This window comes from Tachyglossus aculeatus, chromosome 21 (genome assembly GCF_015852505.1).
Source record: "Tachyglossus aculeatus isolate mTacAcu1 chromosome 21, mTacAcu1.pri, whole genome shotgun sequence".
Taxonomy (NCBI): domain Eukaryota; kingdom Metazoa; phylum Chordata; class Mammalia; order Monotremata; family Tachyglossidae; genus Tachyglossus; species Tachyglossus aculeatus.
Window position 1 is genome coordinate 71312474 of NC_052086.1, and position 15908 is coordinate 71328381.

The 15908-nt window shown below is 48.9% G+C and overlaps 1 protein-coding gene across 1 annotated transcript in view; it reads right to left on the bottom strand.

The window, feature by feature from the left end:
• BMERB1 (bMERB domain containing 1) overlaps positions 1-15908 on the bottom strand; it is a 66658-nt gene that overhangs the window by 2109 nt on the left and 48641 nt on the right. Inside the window, exons 3-5 of the mRNA XM_038763367.1 lie at positions 10294-10367; positions 3997-4111; positions 31-113 (exon numbers count right to left, since the gene is read on the bottom strand). Coding sequence (XP_038619295.1) covers positions 31-113; positions 3997-4111; positions 10294-10367 — 272 coding nt within the window. The remainder of the gene's footprint in view (positions 1-30; positions 114-3996; positions 4112-10293; positions 10368-15908) is intronic.

The window sequence follows — 15908 nt, forward strand, 5'->3', positions numbered from 1 at the left end:
GTCTAAGGGGAAACTGTCTTAAGCACTTACTGGCTGAGGCTCTGGTTACTTTGTCGAGCGGTTTTAACTTGATTCTCAGAAATTCAGCCATTTCCTTGTCTTCCTCTTGTTCCCTGTCAGGGCATACGAGAAAACAAGGAGGGATGGAGGCAACAGAGGCATAAAAGGGCCGGAGAAATGGTGCTAAAAGCAACAAGAGGCATTCATTCATTCAATCGTATTTATTGAGCGCTTACTGTGTGCAGAGCACTGTACTAAGCGCTTGGGAAGTACAAGTCGGCAACACATAGAGACAGTCCCTACCCAACAGCGGGCTCACAGTCTAGAAGGGGGAGACAGACAACAAAACAAATTTCCTCAAGTACTGCATAATGGAGCCACAAATGGGCAGGATGGTGAGCTTTGAGTTGAGGAACCCTGAGCTTCATCTGTATTAATCTGTAAATCATTTATATTAATGTCTGTCTCCCCCTCTAGACTGTAAACTCGTCGTGGGCGGGATGGTGAGCTTTGAGTTGAGGAACCCTGAGCTTCATCTGTATTAATCCGTAAATCTTTTATATTAACGTCTGTCTCCCCCTCTAGACTGTAAACTCGTCGTGGGCGGGATGGTGAGCTTTGAGTTGAGGAACCCTGAGCTTCATCTGTATTAATCTGTAAATCATTTATATTAATGTCTGTCTCCCCCTCTAGACTGTAAACTCGTCGTGGGCGGGATGGTGAGCTTTGAGTTGAGGAACCCTGAGCTTCATCTGTATTAATCTGTAAATCATTTATATTAATGTCTGTCTCCCCCTCTAGACTGTAAACTCGTCGTGGGCGGGGAATGTGTCTGTTGTATTGTGTTGTACTCTCCCGAGTGCTTAGTAGAGTGCTCCGCACACGGTAAGCCCTCAATTAAAAATGATTGACTTATTTTGGCGTGGCTCCGGTGCAGGGGATCGACTCACTGGGGCAACCCCCACCTCCGTCCGGGTCAGAAGCCGAGAGTGAGTCGGAAGACAGGTCCGAAGAGCCAGAAGTGGGGCAAGTCCTAAGGAGATATTCCCCTAGACCGTAAGCTCGTTGCAGGTAGGGAATGTGTCCATCTATTATTGCATCGTACTCTCCCAAGCGCTTAATACGGCGCTCCGCACAAAGTCAGCGCTCAACGGATACGACTGACTGGCCGGCAAGGTGTGCCGCGTCCCTGAGCCGAGACTCCTCAATGGGAAACTTAACCACCCCTTCTCCCGGAGCCTGCCCGGCGGGCAGGTTCCTCTTCCTTCCCGGGGAAACTGAGGCCGGCAGCAGGAGCGTAGGTGAAGGGTCAGGTTCGTCTCGCTGGAAAAGGGTGGAGGAAAGAGTCCCTTAGAATCAGGGCGGGGGCGAGGGCGGATGCCACAAGGCCCCTTTCCAACCCTGGCAGTGATTTGACTCCTCTCAGGGTCCCACCCCGTAGCAAGAAGAAGGAATTAGGAGCTCCCAAAAGTCCGCTAGACTGTAAGCCTCGAGGGCAGGGATTGGTTCCCCTTAGTGATTTTTAGCTTTAAATGATTTAAAAATCATTGAAAATCAATTTTAGAGAAGCAGCACGGCTCAGTGGAAAGAGCCCGGGCTTTGGAGTCCTTTTGGAGGCTTTTGGAGTCATGGGTTCAAATCCCGGCTCCGCCAATCGCCAGCTGGGTGACTTTGGACAAGTCACTTCAATCAGTCAATCATATTTATTGAGCGCTTATTGTGTGCAGAGCACTGGACTAAGCGCTTGGGAAGTACAAGTTGGCAACATAATAGAGACGGTCCCTACCCAACAGTGGGCTCACTTCACTTCTCTGGGCCTCAGTTCCCTCATCTGTAAAATGGGGAGGAAGACTGTGAGCCCCCCGTGGGGCAACCTGGTCGCCTTGTAACCTCCCCAGCGCTTAGAACAGTGCTGTGCACATAGTAAACACTTAACAAATACAAAAATTATTATTATTAGAACAGTAAGTGCTTAATAAATGCCATTATTATTATTATTCTACGGTGCTCTCCCAAGTGCTTACTACAGTGTTCTGCACCCAGGAAGCGCCCAACAATGATCCTAATCCTAATAATTATGGTATTTGTTAAGCACTTACTACGTGTCAAGCAGTGGGATAGATGCAGGTTAATCGGATTGGACACGGTCCCCCGTCCGTTATGGCGCGCACAGCCTTAATCCCCATTTTTTACAGATGAGGTAACTCGGTCACAGAGAAGTGAAGCGACTTGCCCAAGGTCACCCAGCAGACAAGTGGTGGAGCCGGGATTAGAACTCAGGTCCTCTGGACCTCCAGGTCTGCGCTGCTTTTCCTGATTGATTGGTCACACCTGGGCTTTAGCAGACGTTATTGAACAATCAGTCATATTTACTCGTATTTAGGGAAGCAGCGTGGCTCAGCGGAAAGAGCCCGGGCTTTGGAGTCGGAGGTCATGGGTTCGAATCCCGGCTCCCCCACATGTCTGCTGTGTGACCTTGGGCAAGTCACTTCACTTCTTTATTTGTACTTCCCAAGCGCTTAGTACAGTGCTCTGCACATAGTAAGCGCTCAATAAATACGATTGATTGATTGATTGATTCTTGGAGCCTCAGTTACCACACCTGTAAAATGGGGATGAAGACTGTGAGCCCCACGTGGGACAAACTGATCACCTTGTATCACCCCCAGGGCTTAAAACAGTGCTTGGCACATAGTAAGCGCTTAACAAATGCCATCATCATTATTATTATTATTATTATTACTGAGTGCTTGCTGCATGCGGAGCACTGCACTAAGCACTTGGGAAAGTACAATACAACCGAGTTAGTCGACACGTTCCCTGCTCACAGGGAGCTTATAGTCTAGAAGGGGAGAGAGGCAATATAAATAAATGATGGACATGTACGGAAGTGTTGGGGGGCCGAGGACGGGGGCAAATCCAATTTTAAGGGGGGACACAGAAGGGAGCGGGAGAAGAGGAAATGAGCGGTTAGGGGAGGCCTCGGGGGAAAGACATGCCTTCAATAAGGCTCCAGTCAACTCAAGGGCCATGCAGAGGGTGGGCGGGTGGGTTCTGTGTGCGAGGAATACCGGTGTGGCCACCTTTGAGATCCTAGAGGAAGGATCTCCTCCTAGATCCTAGAGGAGAAGCAGCGTGGCTCAGTGGCAAGAGCCCCGGCTTTGGAGTCAGAAGTCGTGGGTTCAAATCCCGGCTGTGTGACTTTGGGCTAGTCATTTCTCTGGGCCTCAGTTCCCTCATCTGTAAAATGGGGATGAGGAGTGTGAGCCCGCCGTGGGACAACCTGATCAATCAATCAATCATATTTATTGAGCGCTTACTGTGTGCAGAGCACTGTGCTAAGCGCTTGGGAAGTCCAAGTTGGCAACATATAGAGACAGTCCCTACCCAACAGTGGGCTCACAGTCTAAAAGGGGGAGACAGAGAACAAAACCCAACATACTAACAAAATAAAATAAATAGATCACCTTGTAACCTCCCCAGAACAGTGCTTTGCACATAGTAAGCGCTTAACAAATACCATCATCATCATTATTATTATTAGAGGAGAAGCCTGCGATCAGGCTGAAGTGATGGCAGTGACATTCATCCCCGGACAGACCACCCGTTCCCCTTTCCCCACCTTCCCGCATCAACGCGGGAAGGAGTGTGGCTCAGTGGAAAAGAGCCCGGGCTTTGGAGTCAGAGGTCATGGGTTCGAATCCCGGCTCCACCAGTTGGGCGACTTTGGGCAAGTCGCTTCACTTCTCTGGGCCTCAGTTCCCTCATCTGGAAAACGGGGGTTAAGATTGTGAGCCCCACGTGGGACAACCTGATCGCCTTGTATCCCCCCGGCGCTTAGAACAGTGCTTGGCACATAGTAAGCGCTTAACAAATACCATCATTATTATTATTATTATTATTATTATAAATCCGGTTCCTTGCTCCCAACCCCCCTGTGAGCAGCCCTGGTTTTCCGGAGCCAGTTAGGCCGCGGACGCTCTCTTTCTCTCTCACCGCAGTCGTTCCACCTCGGCGTCGTCCACCAGGAAATCTCTCTTCTGCACCAGTTTGTGGATCTTCAGGATTAACTCGTCCTCTCTCTGCTTTTGCATTTTGGTTTTGTCGTTTTCTGGAAGAGGAGGAAAAAAAGAAAACCAAGCAGGAGCGGGAAAGAAGGGTCCAGTGCGCTGCGAAGGCCGCAGGGTCCGCTCCCCTGGCCGAAGGACCCGCTCACCAGGGCGGGCCAGCGCGGAAAGTAAGCGCTCAATAAATACGATTGATGATGATGATGATGAAGGGCGGAGGAGGGAAGCAGTGTGGTCTAATGGGTAGCGCACCGGCTGGGATTAGGACCTGGGTTCTATTCCTGGCTCGGCCACTTTTCTGTTATGTGACTTTTGATCAATCAATCAATCAATCGTATTTATTGAGCGCTTACTGTGTGCGGAGCACTGGGCTAAGGGCTTGGGAAGTACAATTCATTCATTCATTCGTATTTATTGAGCGCTTACTGTGTGCAGAGCACCGTACTAAGCGCTTGGGGAGTCCAAGTCGGCAACATATCGAGACGGTCCCTACCCAACGGTGGGCTCACAGGCTAGAAGGGGGAGACAGAGAACAAAACCAAACATATTCACAAAATAAAATAAATAGAATAGGTATGTACAAGTAAAATTAGTCAGCAGGGAGCCTTGTGGATGGAGCATGGGCTTTGGAGTCAGAAGGACCTGGGTTCTAATCCCGGCCCTGTCTCCTGTCTGCTGTGTGGCCTTGGCCAGCGGAGTGGCTAGTGGATAATAATAATAATAATAATAATGGCATTTATTAAGCACTTACTATGTGCAAAGCACTGTTCTAAGCACTGGGGAGGTTACAAGGAGATCAGATTGTCCCACAGTTGGGTGGGGGGGCGGGGGCTCACAGTCTTAATCCCCATTTTACAGATGAGGGAACTGAGGCCCAGAGAAGTGAAGTGACATGCCGAAAGTCATAAAGCACAGGCCTGGGAATTAGAAGGACCTGCGTTCTAATCCCAGCTCCGCCACTTGCGATGGTTTTTATTAAGCGCTTACTATGTGCCAAGCACTGTTCTAAGCGCTGGGGTAATAATAATAATAATAATGGCATTAATTAAGCGCTTACTAGCCTTCTAGACTGTGAGCCTGTTATTGGGTAGGGACCGTCTCTATATGTTGCCAACTTGGACTTCCCAAGCGGTTAGTACAGTGCTCTGCACACAGTAAGCGCTCAATAAATACGATTGATTGATTGATTGATTGATTGATTGATTACTATGTGCAAAGTACTGTTCTAAGCGCTAGGGAGGTTACAAGGTGATCAGGTTGTCCCACGGGGGGCTCACAGTCTTAATCCCCATTTTACAGGTGAGGGAACTGAGGCCCAGAGAAGTGAAGTGACTTGCCCAAAGTCACACCGCTGACAGTTGCCGGAGCCGGGATTTGAACCCCTGACCTCTGACTCCAAAGCCCGGGCTCTTTCCACTGAGCCACGCTGCTTCTCTTTAGATACAAGGTTAACAGATTGTCCCACGTGGGGCTCACAGGCTTAATCCCCATTCCATTCATTCATTCAATCGTATTTATTGAGCGCTTACTGTGTGCAGAGCACTGGACTAAGCGCTTGAGGGAACCGAGGCCCAGAGAAGTGAATTGACTTGCCCAAAGTCACACAGCTGACAAGTGGCAGAGCCGGGACTCGAACCCATGACCTCTGACTCCCAAGCCCGGGCTCTTTTCCACTGAGCCACGCTGCTTCCCCAGCGTGGAAGGGAATGAGTGAGAAGGACCTGGGTTCTAATCCTGGCTCTGCCATCTGTCTGCTGTGAACAAGTCATTTCACTTCTCTGGGCCTCAGTTCCCTCATCTGTAAAGTAGAACAGTGCTCCAGCGCTTAGAACAGTGCTCTGCACATAGTAAGCGCTTATTATTATTACTATTATTATTATTATTCTTAAAGTGAGGATTAAGCTTGTTAACCTTCATGTAGACATGGACTGTGTCCAACCTGATTAGATCGTATCTACCCTAGAGTTTAGGACAGTGCCTGGCATGTAGAGAAGCAGCGTGGCTCAGTGGAAAGAGCCCGGGCTTTGGAGTCAGAGGTCATGGGTTCGAATCCCGGCTCCACCGTGTGTGACCTTGGGCAAGTCACTTCACTTCTCGGCGCCTCAGTTCCCTCATCTGTAAAAGGGGGATGATGACTGTAAGCCCCGCGCGGGACAACCTGATCACCTTGTATCCCCCCCAGCGCTTAGAACAGTGCTTTGCACATAGTAAGCGCTTAGCAAATGCCATCATCATCATTATTATTATTAGAAAGCGCTTAACAAATACCATTTTAAAAAGAAAAGAGGGGGCAGAGCTAAAGGGGGTTCTGGGGATTGGGAAGGGGGCCCAGGCCGGGAGAACCGTATCCTACCAGAGGCCGATGGATGGGAGTTCGAAAGTCCAGCATAAAAATCCATCCAGAGCCGGGGCCAATCATCATCATCATCAATCATATTTATTGAGCGCTTACTGTGTGCAGAGCACTGTACTAAGCGCTTGGGAAGTACAAATTGGCAACATATAGAGACAGTCCCTACCCAACAGTGGGCTCACAGTCTAAAATGAGCCAATGAGCCTCATGTAATAATAATTCCAGTGGCATTTGCTTAGTACAAGCGCTTAGTACAGTGCTCTGCACATAGTAAGCGCTCAATAAATACGATTGATGATGATGATGATTTGCTAAGCGCTTAATGTGTGCCAGGCACTGTACTAAGCGCCGAGGTGGATATAAGCAAATGGTGACCCTTTCCCACATGGGGCTCACGGTCTCAATCCCCATTTGACAGATGAGGGACCCGAAGGCCAGAGAAGTGACTTGGCCAAGGTCACCCAGCAGACAAGGGGCCGAGGCGGGATTAGAACCCAGGTCCTCCTGGTTCCCAGGCCCGTGGCCTCACGGCTTCGTGTCTGCGGCTGCGGTGTTGTTTATTGCGACGAAATGGAGACGCCGTGGAAAGGGGGACGTTTCTGCCTCCGACCCTGGGGGCTAGAGAGGGTTTCATTCAGTCGTATTTATTGAGCGCTTACTGTGTGAGGATGCAGAAACTCCCGCTATCTGAGGAGCCAACTCCCAGGGGTGGCCTCAGGAGAGACATTTCTCCATCCTTGGCTTGTGCGTCCAGTCTATCCCCACCTTCCCCACCCCTCTACTCCCTAAAGCTGTTGGCGTCGCTCCCATCGGTTGATCCCCGGGATCTGGGCGATGCGGAAAAGAAACGCCGGCGGGACAGAGGATAAGGAGCGAGAACCACGGAAAAACCTTAAACTTAGACGGAAAAGGGAAAGGCATGCGTAGTCTTGCTGGATTGACTCAAAGTGAATATTTACTGAACGCAAAAAACCGTGTTTGGGCCAGGGCAGAACAAATCCAGGGCCCTTCTGGTTACGGAGGAAGATGGCTACAAAAACACCCGAGCGAAACAGAACGGGAAGCGGTGTGGCCGAGTGGCTAGAGTCTGACGGACCTGAGTTCTAATTCCAACTCCACCCGTTGTCTGCTGTCTGACCTTGGGAATTCATTCGATCGTATTTAGAGAAGCAGCGTGGCTCAGTGGGAAAGAGCCCGGGCTTTGGAGTCAGAGGTCATGGGTTCAAATCCCGGCTCCACCACTTGTCAGCTGTGTGACTTTGGGCAAGTCACTTCACTTCTCTGGGCCTCAGTTCCCTCATCTGTAAAATGGGGATGAAGACTGTGTGCCCCACGTGGGACAACCTCATCACCGTGTATCCTCCCAGCGCTTAGAACAGTGCTTTGCACATAGTAAGTGCTTAATAAATGCCATTATTATTATTATTATTATTATTATTATTATTATTATTATTTATTGAGCGCTCATGGCATGCAGAGCACTGTACTAAGCAAGCCACTTTACTTCTCTGTGCCTCCGTTACCTCAATGGTAAAATGGGGATTAAGACTGTGCACCTCTATAGGACATGGACTGTGTCCAACCTGATTATTTCGTATCTACCCCAGCACTTAGAACAGTGCCTGGCACGTAGTAAGTGCTTAATAAATAGCCCTCCCCCCCCCGCCAAAAGGAGGAACCTTGTCATCTCCTTAGGAGAAGCAGCGTGGCTCAATGGAAAGAGCCCGGGCTTGGGAGTCAGAGGTCATGGGTTCAAATCCCGGCTCCGCCACTTGCCAGCTGTGTGACTGTGGGCAAGTCACTTAACTTCTCTGTGCCTCAGTTCCCTCATCTGTAAAATGGGGATTAAGACTGTGAGCCCCCTGTGGGACAACCTGATCACCTTGTAACCACCCCAGCGCTTAGAACAGTGCTTTGCACATAGTAAGCGCTTAATAAATGCCATTATTATTATTATTATTATTATCTCCCTCAACTCCAGGACAATGACCAATAGCAAGAGATGTTGCGTCTCGGGCCAAAATGCAGCTTGGCCACCAATCAATCAATCAATCGTATTTATTGAGCACTTACTGTGTGCAGAGCACTGTACTAAGCGCTTGGGAAGTACAAGTTGGCAACATATAGAAACAGTCCCTCCTCAACAGTGGGCTCACCAGCAACCAGACCGAGTGAGAAAAATGATAATGTGGCCTTGGGCCAGTCACTTCACTTCTCTGAGCCTCAGTTGCTTCATCTGTAAAATGGGGATGGAGAATGTGAGCCCCACGAGGGACAGGGACTGTGTCCAACCCAATTTGCTTGTATTCATTCATTCAATTGTATTGATTGAGCGCTTACTGTGTACTAAGCACTTGGGAAGTACAAGTTGGCAACATATTCATTCAATCATATTTATTGAGTGCTTACTGTGTGCAGAGCACTGTACTAAGTGCTTGGGAAGTACAAGTGGGCAACATATTCATTCAATCGTATTTATTGAGCGCTGTGTGCAGAGCACTGTACTAAGCACTTGGGAAGTACAAGTGGGCAACATACTCATTCAATCGTATTTATTGGGAGAGGGAGGAGGGGGCTCAGTCTGGGAAGGCCTCCTACTTGTACTTCCCAAGCGCTTAGTACAGTGCTCTGCACACAGTAAGCACTCAATAAATATGATTGAATGAACTGAGCACTTACTGTGTGCAGAGCACTGTACTAAGCGCTTGGGAAGTACAAGTTGGCAACATATAGAGACGGTCCCTACCCAACAACAGGCTCACAGTCTAGAAGGGGGAAACAGACAGCCAAACTCTTTGACACTCAATGTTTAATACAGTGCCTGGCACATAGATAACTGTGGTATTTGTTAAGCTTTTTCTATGTGCCAGCCACTGTATTAAACTTGTTAAAGCTGAACAAATACCACAGTTATTCTTATTATTATTACTGTTAATGGTGGCTAAATGGGTCTGCTGGCCCAGGGCCGTAAGACCTGCCTGGAGAGGGTAGCCTTACTGGAATCATTCATTCATTCAATTGTATTTATTGAGCGCTTACTGTGTGCAGAGCACCGTACTAAGCGCTTGGGAAGTACAAGTTGGCAATATATAGAGACAGTCCCTACCCAACAATGGGCTCACAGTCTAGAAGGGGGAAATAGCCAAACTCTTTGACACTCAATGTTTAATACAGTGCCTGGCACATAGATAACTATGGTATTAAGCTTTTTCTACGTGCCAGGCACTGTATTAAACTTGTTAAAGCTGAACAAATACCACAGTTATAATTATTACTGTTAATGGTGGCTAAATGGGTCTGCTGGCCCGGGGCCGTGAGACCTACCTGGAGGGGGTAGCGCTACTGGATTCATTCATTCATTCAATCGTATTTATTGAGCGCTTACTGTGTGCAGAGCACTGTACTAAGTGCTTGGGAAGTACAAGTTGGCAATATATAGAGACAGTCCCTACCCAACAACAGGCTCACAGTCTAGAAGGGGGAAATAGACAGCCAAACTCTTTGACACTCAATGTTTAATACAGTGCCTGGCACATAGATAACTGTGGTATTAAGCTTTTTCTATGTGCCAGGCACTGTATTAAACTTGTTAAACTTGTTAAAGCTGAACAAATACCACAGTTATTCTTATTATTATTACTGTTAATGGTGGCTAAACGGGTCTGCTGGCCCGGGGCCGTGAGACCTGCCTGGAGGGGGGTAGTCTTACTGGATTCATTCAGTCATTCAATCGTATTTATTGAGCGCTTACTGTGTGCAGAGCACTGTCCTAAGCGCTTGGGAAGTCGGCAACATATAGAGACGGTCCCTGGCCAGCACCGGGCTCACAGGCTAGAAGGGGGAGACAGACAACAGATGGTCCTGGGCACTCACCTGGGACGGCTACTAAATTCTGCAGCTCCTGCTTCAGGTCCATGATATCCTTGCACAGCTGGATGTCATCCATCCTGCACAAACAGAAAGCAGCCCCTGCTCTGCCACCTCTCTTGGCAACTTCAACCCGGCCCGTTGGGTCCCCGGCGGGGGGAGGAGGCGTCGGGGGGCTCTCCCGCCTTCAACTTTCATTCATTCAATCGTATTTATTGAGCGCTTACTGTGTGCAGAGCGCTGTCGGGGATCACCCAAGGGCGGCCCTCCCCACCACCAGTCTCTCAGCCCCGGGACGACTTAGCCGGGAGGTCTCGGCCGGGATCTGACACCCCTAAAGTCTTCCAAGCCGCTGAAAAGAGATTTTGCCATCTTATAGAGGACAGGCAGAGGGATTCGTCTACTAGGGATCCCTCAGCACGTCGCCGCGTTCTTTGCGGGATCCCTCTGAAAGCAGGCCTCTCACCATCAACTGGTAACCGGGAGCCAGAGCAGGCCAAACCAGCGGCACTGTTCGTAGGGACGTTTTTCCTCCTCTCCATCAATGGGAGAAGGAGACGGACAAAAAGGCAGGAGGAAAGAGACGGGGAGGGGGCAGAAAGGAGTTTAAAAAAAAAGGAAAAGAGGGCTTGGTCAGGGAAGGCCTCTCGCAGGAGATGTGCCTTCCATAAGGCTTTGAAGGGGGGGCAGAAGAGAAATTGTCCGTCGGATTTGACAAGGGAGCGCGTTCCGGGCTAGAGGAAGGACGTGAGCAAGGGGTTGGCGGTGAGGTAGATGAGACGGAGGGACAGTGAGAGGGTTATCGTCGGCAGAGCAAAGTGTGTGGAATGGGTTTTAGTAGGAGAGTAGCGAAGTGAGGTAGGAGGGGACAAGGTGATTGAGTGCTTTCAAGCCAGTGGTGAGGAGTTTTTGTTTGCTGAGGTGATGGGCAACCTTGGGAGGCTCTTGAGGAGTGGGGAAACGTGGGCTAAATGTTTTTTGTAGAGAAAGAATCTGGGCAGCAGATTGAAGAATAGATTGGAATGGGGGGAGGCTGGAGGTCAGCAAGGAGGCTGATACGGTAATAGAGGTGGGATGGGATAAGCCATGGGATTAACACGATAGAAGTTTGAATGGAGAGGAAAGGGTGGATTTTAGTGACGTTCTGAAGGTGGAGCCAACAGGATTTAGTGATAGATCGAATATGTGGGTTATATGAGAGAGAAGTCAAGGATAATACCAAGGTTACGGGCTTTTGAGGCAGGAAGGATGGTGGTGCCATAATAATAATAATAATGGTAGTTGTTAAGTGCTGACTATGTGCAAAGCACTGTTCTAAGCGCTGGGGGGATACAAGGTGATCAGGGTGTCCCATGTGGGGCTCCCAGTCTTCATCCCCATTTTCCAGAGGAGGTAACTGAGGCACAGAGAAGTTAAGTGGCTTGCCCAAGGTCACACAGCTGACAAGTGGCGGAGTCAGGGTTCGAACCCATCTACGGTAATGGGAAAGTCACGGGGAGGACAGAGTTTGGGTGGCAAAGGAAGGAGTTCCGTATTAGATATGTTAAGTTTGAGGCAATGGAAGGACATCTAAGTAGAGATGTCTTGAAGGCAGGAGGAAATGCGGGACTGCAGAGCGAGAGAGAGAAATCAGGGCTGGAGATGTATTCATTCATTCATTCAATCGTATTTATTGAGCGCTTACTGTGTGCAGAGCACTGTACTAAGCGCTTGGGAATCAATCAATCATATTGAGCGCTTACTGTGTGCAGAGCACTGTACTAAGCACTTGGGAAGTCCAAGTTGGCAACATATAGAGACGGTCCCTACCCAACAGTGGGCTCACAGTCTAGAAGGGGGAGACAGACAACAAAAAACATATTAATAAAATAAATAGAATAGATATGTACAAGTAAAATGAATAAGTACAGGTTGGCAACATATAGAGACGGTCCCTACCCAACAGCGGGCTCACAGTCTAGAAGTCAAATCTAAATGTAGATTTGGTATCATCCGCATAGAGGTGGTAGTTGAAGCCGCGGGAGTGAATGAGGTCTCCAGGGAGGATAGAAGCGGGCCCAGAATTGAACCCTGAGGGAACCCCACAGTTATGGGGTGGAAGGTAGAGGAAGAGCCTGAAAAAGAGACTGAGAATAAATGGCCAGAGAGATGAGGAGGACCAGGAGAGTATGGTGTCAGTGAAGCCTAGGTTGGATAATGTTTCCAGAAGATGGTGATGATGGTATTTGTTAAGTGCTTCCTATGTGCCAAGCACTGTTCTAAGCACTGGGGGAGATACAAGGTCAACGGGTGGCCCCACGTGGGGCTCACGGTCTTAATCCTCATTTTACACATGAAGTAATTGAGGCACAGAAAAGTGAAGTGACTTGCCCAAAGTCACACAGCTGACAAGCGGTGGAGCCGGAATTAGAACCCACGACTTCCGACTCCCAAGCCCGGACTCTTTCAGCTAAGCCAAACTGCCACGCTGCTTCTCTACTGCTTTGGGAGTGACTACGTTGCCAACTATGTTGCCAACTATATGTTACCAACTATATGTTGCCAACTATATGTTACCAACTATATGTTGCCAACTATATGTTGCCAACTTGTACTTTCCAAGTGCTTAGTACAGTGCTCTGCACACAGTAAGTGCTCAATAAATACAATTGATTGATTGATTCTGTGAGCCCCATGTCCCACATTTTACAAATGAGGTCACTGAGGCGCCGAGATGAGAAGTGACTTGCTCAAGTTCCCACAGCAGACAAATGGTTGGCGGTGGGATTAGAACCCAGGTCCTTCCGACCCCCACGCTGGTGCAGCGCTAGGCGATGCTGCTTTTTATGCCGGTCCCATGGAAACACCTTTTCTTTCTTCCACCATCCAGACAGGACTCGGAAGTGGCTTCTGTCCCAGTGAAGCGTCCCAGGCGTGTGCAGGGAAGAGCTCTGGGGTTGCGGGAGGGAACTTACCTACTGACTCTGTTGTACCGTGCTCTCCCAAGTGCTCTGCTCACAGTAATCGCTCAATAAATATCTGCCAGACTAGGACGGTGGGTGCCGGCTTTGAGCAAGAAAACATATGAGGAGGGACAAATACAACAAGTGGAGCTTAGCGTGACTGACTCCATCTTGGGATTGGTACATTCTCTTAGTTGTTTAAGCATAGGGAAATGTTTTGTACAACAAAGGACTTGTAGTTTGCGGGGAGAAGGCCGCGGTTTCTAGATGTGGCCCAAGATTGCACTCGATGGCATAGATAACGGGGGACTAAACATCTTACCAACCCCTCGCCCTGCCCAGAATGAAAGCGGGAAAAGACTTTCCACCAGTGAGACACTTTTGCCAAGGCTTTTCCAGATTGTGTCTGATGAGGTTGCCCAGACGGGGTCTGCCAGATAACGCCTCAGATCTCCGGTGCTGCTAGTGAGGGTCTGACTGCTTTGGTTTTAGCTGAATTACGAATTCATTCATTCATTTGATCGTATTTATTGAGAGCTTACTGTGTGCAGAGCGCTGTATTAAGCGCTTGGGAAGTACAAGTTGGCAACATACAGTTGGCAACATAGTTGGCAACATATAGTTGGCAACATAGTTGGCAACATATAGTTGGCGACATAGTCACTCCCAAAGCAGTAGAGAAGCAGCGTGGCTTAGTGGAAAGAGTCCGGGCTTTGGAGTCAGAGGTCGTGGGTTCAAATCCCAGCTCCGCCAATTGTCAGCTGGGTGACTTTGGGCAAGTCACTGAACTTCTCTGGGCCTGTTACCTCAACTGGAAAATGGGGATGAAGACTGTGAGCCCCCCGTGGGACAACCTGGTCACCTTGTGACCTCCCCAGCGCTTAGAACAGTGCTTGGCACATAGTAAGTGCTTAAAAAATGTCATTATTATTATTATTATTACCCTCCGATGTTGCTAGAGAAGGGTGGGTGTTCTAGGGTGGGTTCGCTTGCCACAATCACTCACTGTTTGCTTAAAGGTATTGCCAGCGCGATATTGTGTTAATTCTGTAGGAATCTATGTCAGTGATGATTGGATTTCTGGGTGGATACTACTCAGGGGTTTGTGCATAATAGCTTGCTTTGGGTGTGTTTTTGATCAGTTTTGTCCACGTGAAAACCAAGAAATGACTGCCCAAGTCGCCACCGGAGTCTCTCTGATCAACTGGCATATCCCGAACCCAGGTTCAAACCCAATTTTGGGGGGTTTGACATTGCCATTGATGATGACGATGTGGGGTTAGATAATAATGATGGTACTTGTTGAGCGCTTACTATGTACACTGTTCTAAGCGCTGGGGGGGATACAAGGTAATCAGGTTGCCCCACGTGGGGCTCACCGTCTTAATCCCCATTTTCCAGATGAGGGCACTGAGGCCCAGAGAAGTGAAGCGACTTGCCCAAAGTCACACAGCTGACAATTGGTGGAGCCGGGATTTCAACCCCTGACCTCTGACTCCAAAGCCCGGGCTCTTTCCACTGAGCCACGCTGCTTCTCTATGGGTCCATCAGCCCAGTGGAGCTCCTCTTGAAGGGAACTGAGGCGGAGGGGAAGATATTTTGCCACCAGAGAGCTTTCTCTGCCAGTCCTCGGAGTCTTCTTTTAGGGAGAACTGGCAGACTCCTGTAGTTCCCCTCTCCGCCCCCTCCGACATCCCATCTCCCCATCCCCGCCGAGCCCAGCGCAGTCAGTTGCCCCTCCACCGACAAAGGGTCCGAAAACAGTGACCGGGACCCCGGCGAGGGTGAACCAAAATTTGCCAGTGTGCATCAGTGAAGAATAAATCAGTGAAAGGCGGCTCTCCGCTCGCCAGGTGACTCACCGGCAATTCTCGGGCCGCAAACCGTGAAGGATGAGTCTCGTTCGTGTCTGGGGCTGGATTTGCTTGCTCCCCTCAACCCCCATCCCAGCCCCCTTCATCAGATGAATACTAATCGGCTGGAGGAGCGCCGGTTTTCAGAGACACGAAGCCACCCGCCGATAGACAGTCTTCATTCCCTGCTGGAATGGCATCAGCTCTAAGAAGATCACTGTCGGGGCATCAGCTCTAAGAAGATGGGCCTCATTTCTGCCAGTGCTGTGCCTACAGCAGAATCAATCAATCCATCACTGGTATTTATTGACCCCCAATTCAATTCAATCGTATTTATTGAGCACTTGCTGTGTGCAGAGCACTGTACTAAGCACTTGGGAAGTTGGCAACATATAGAGACGGTCCCTACCCAACAGCGGGCTCACAGTCTAGAAGCGGGAGACAGACAACCAAACATATTAACAAAATAAAATAAATAGAATAAATATGTAGAAGTAAAATAAAGAGTAATAAATATGTACAAACATATATACATCTGGGTCATATTTCCTTTAACTCCTCAAATATTCTCTTTGCAGGCCTTAAGGGCCATAGGTAGATAAACAAATGAGAGGGGTTTTTTTGGTTTTATTTCTTTTTGGCGTGAACCATTGTGTGCAGAGCTCTCTAGTAAACACTTCGGAAGGTCCAATCCAACAGGTTTAGTAGACGCGTTTGTTCCCTGCCCACACTGAGTTTATAGTTTAGAGAAAATAATAATAATGATGGCATTTATTAAGCACTTACTATGTGCAAAGCACTGTTCTAAGCACTGGGGGGGGATACA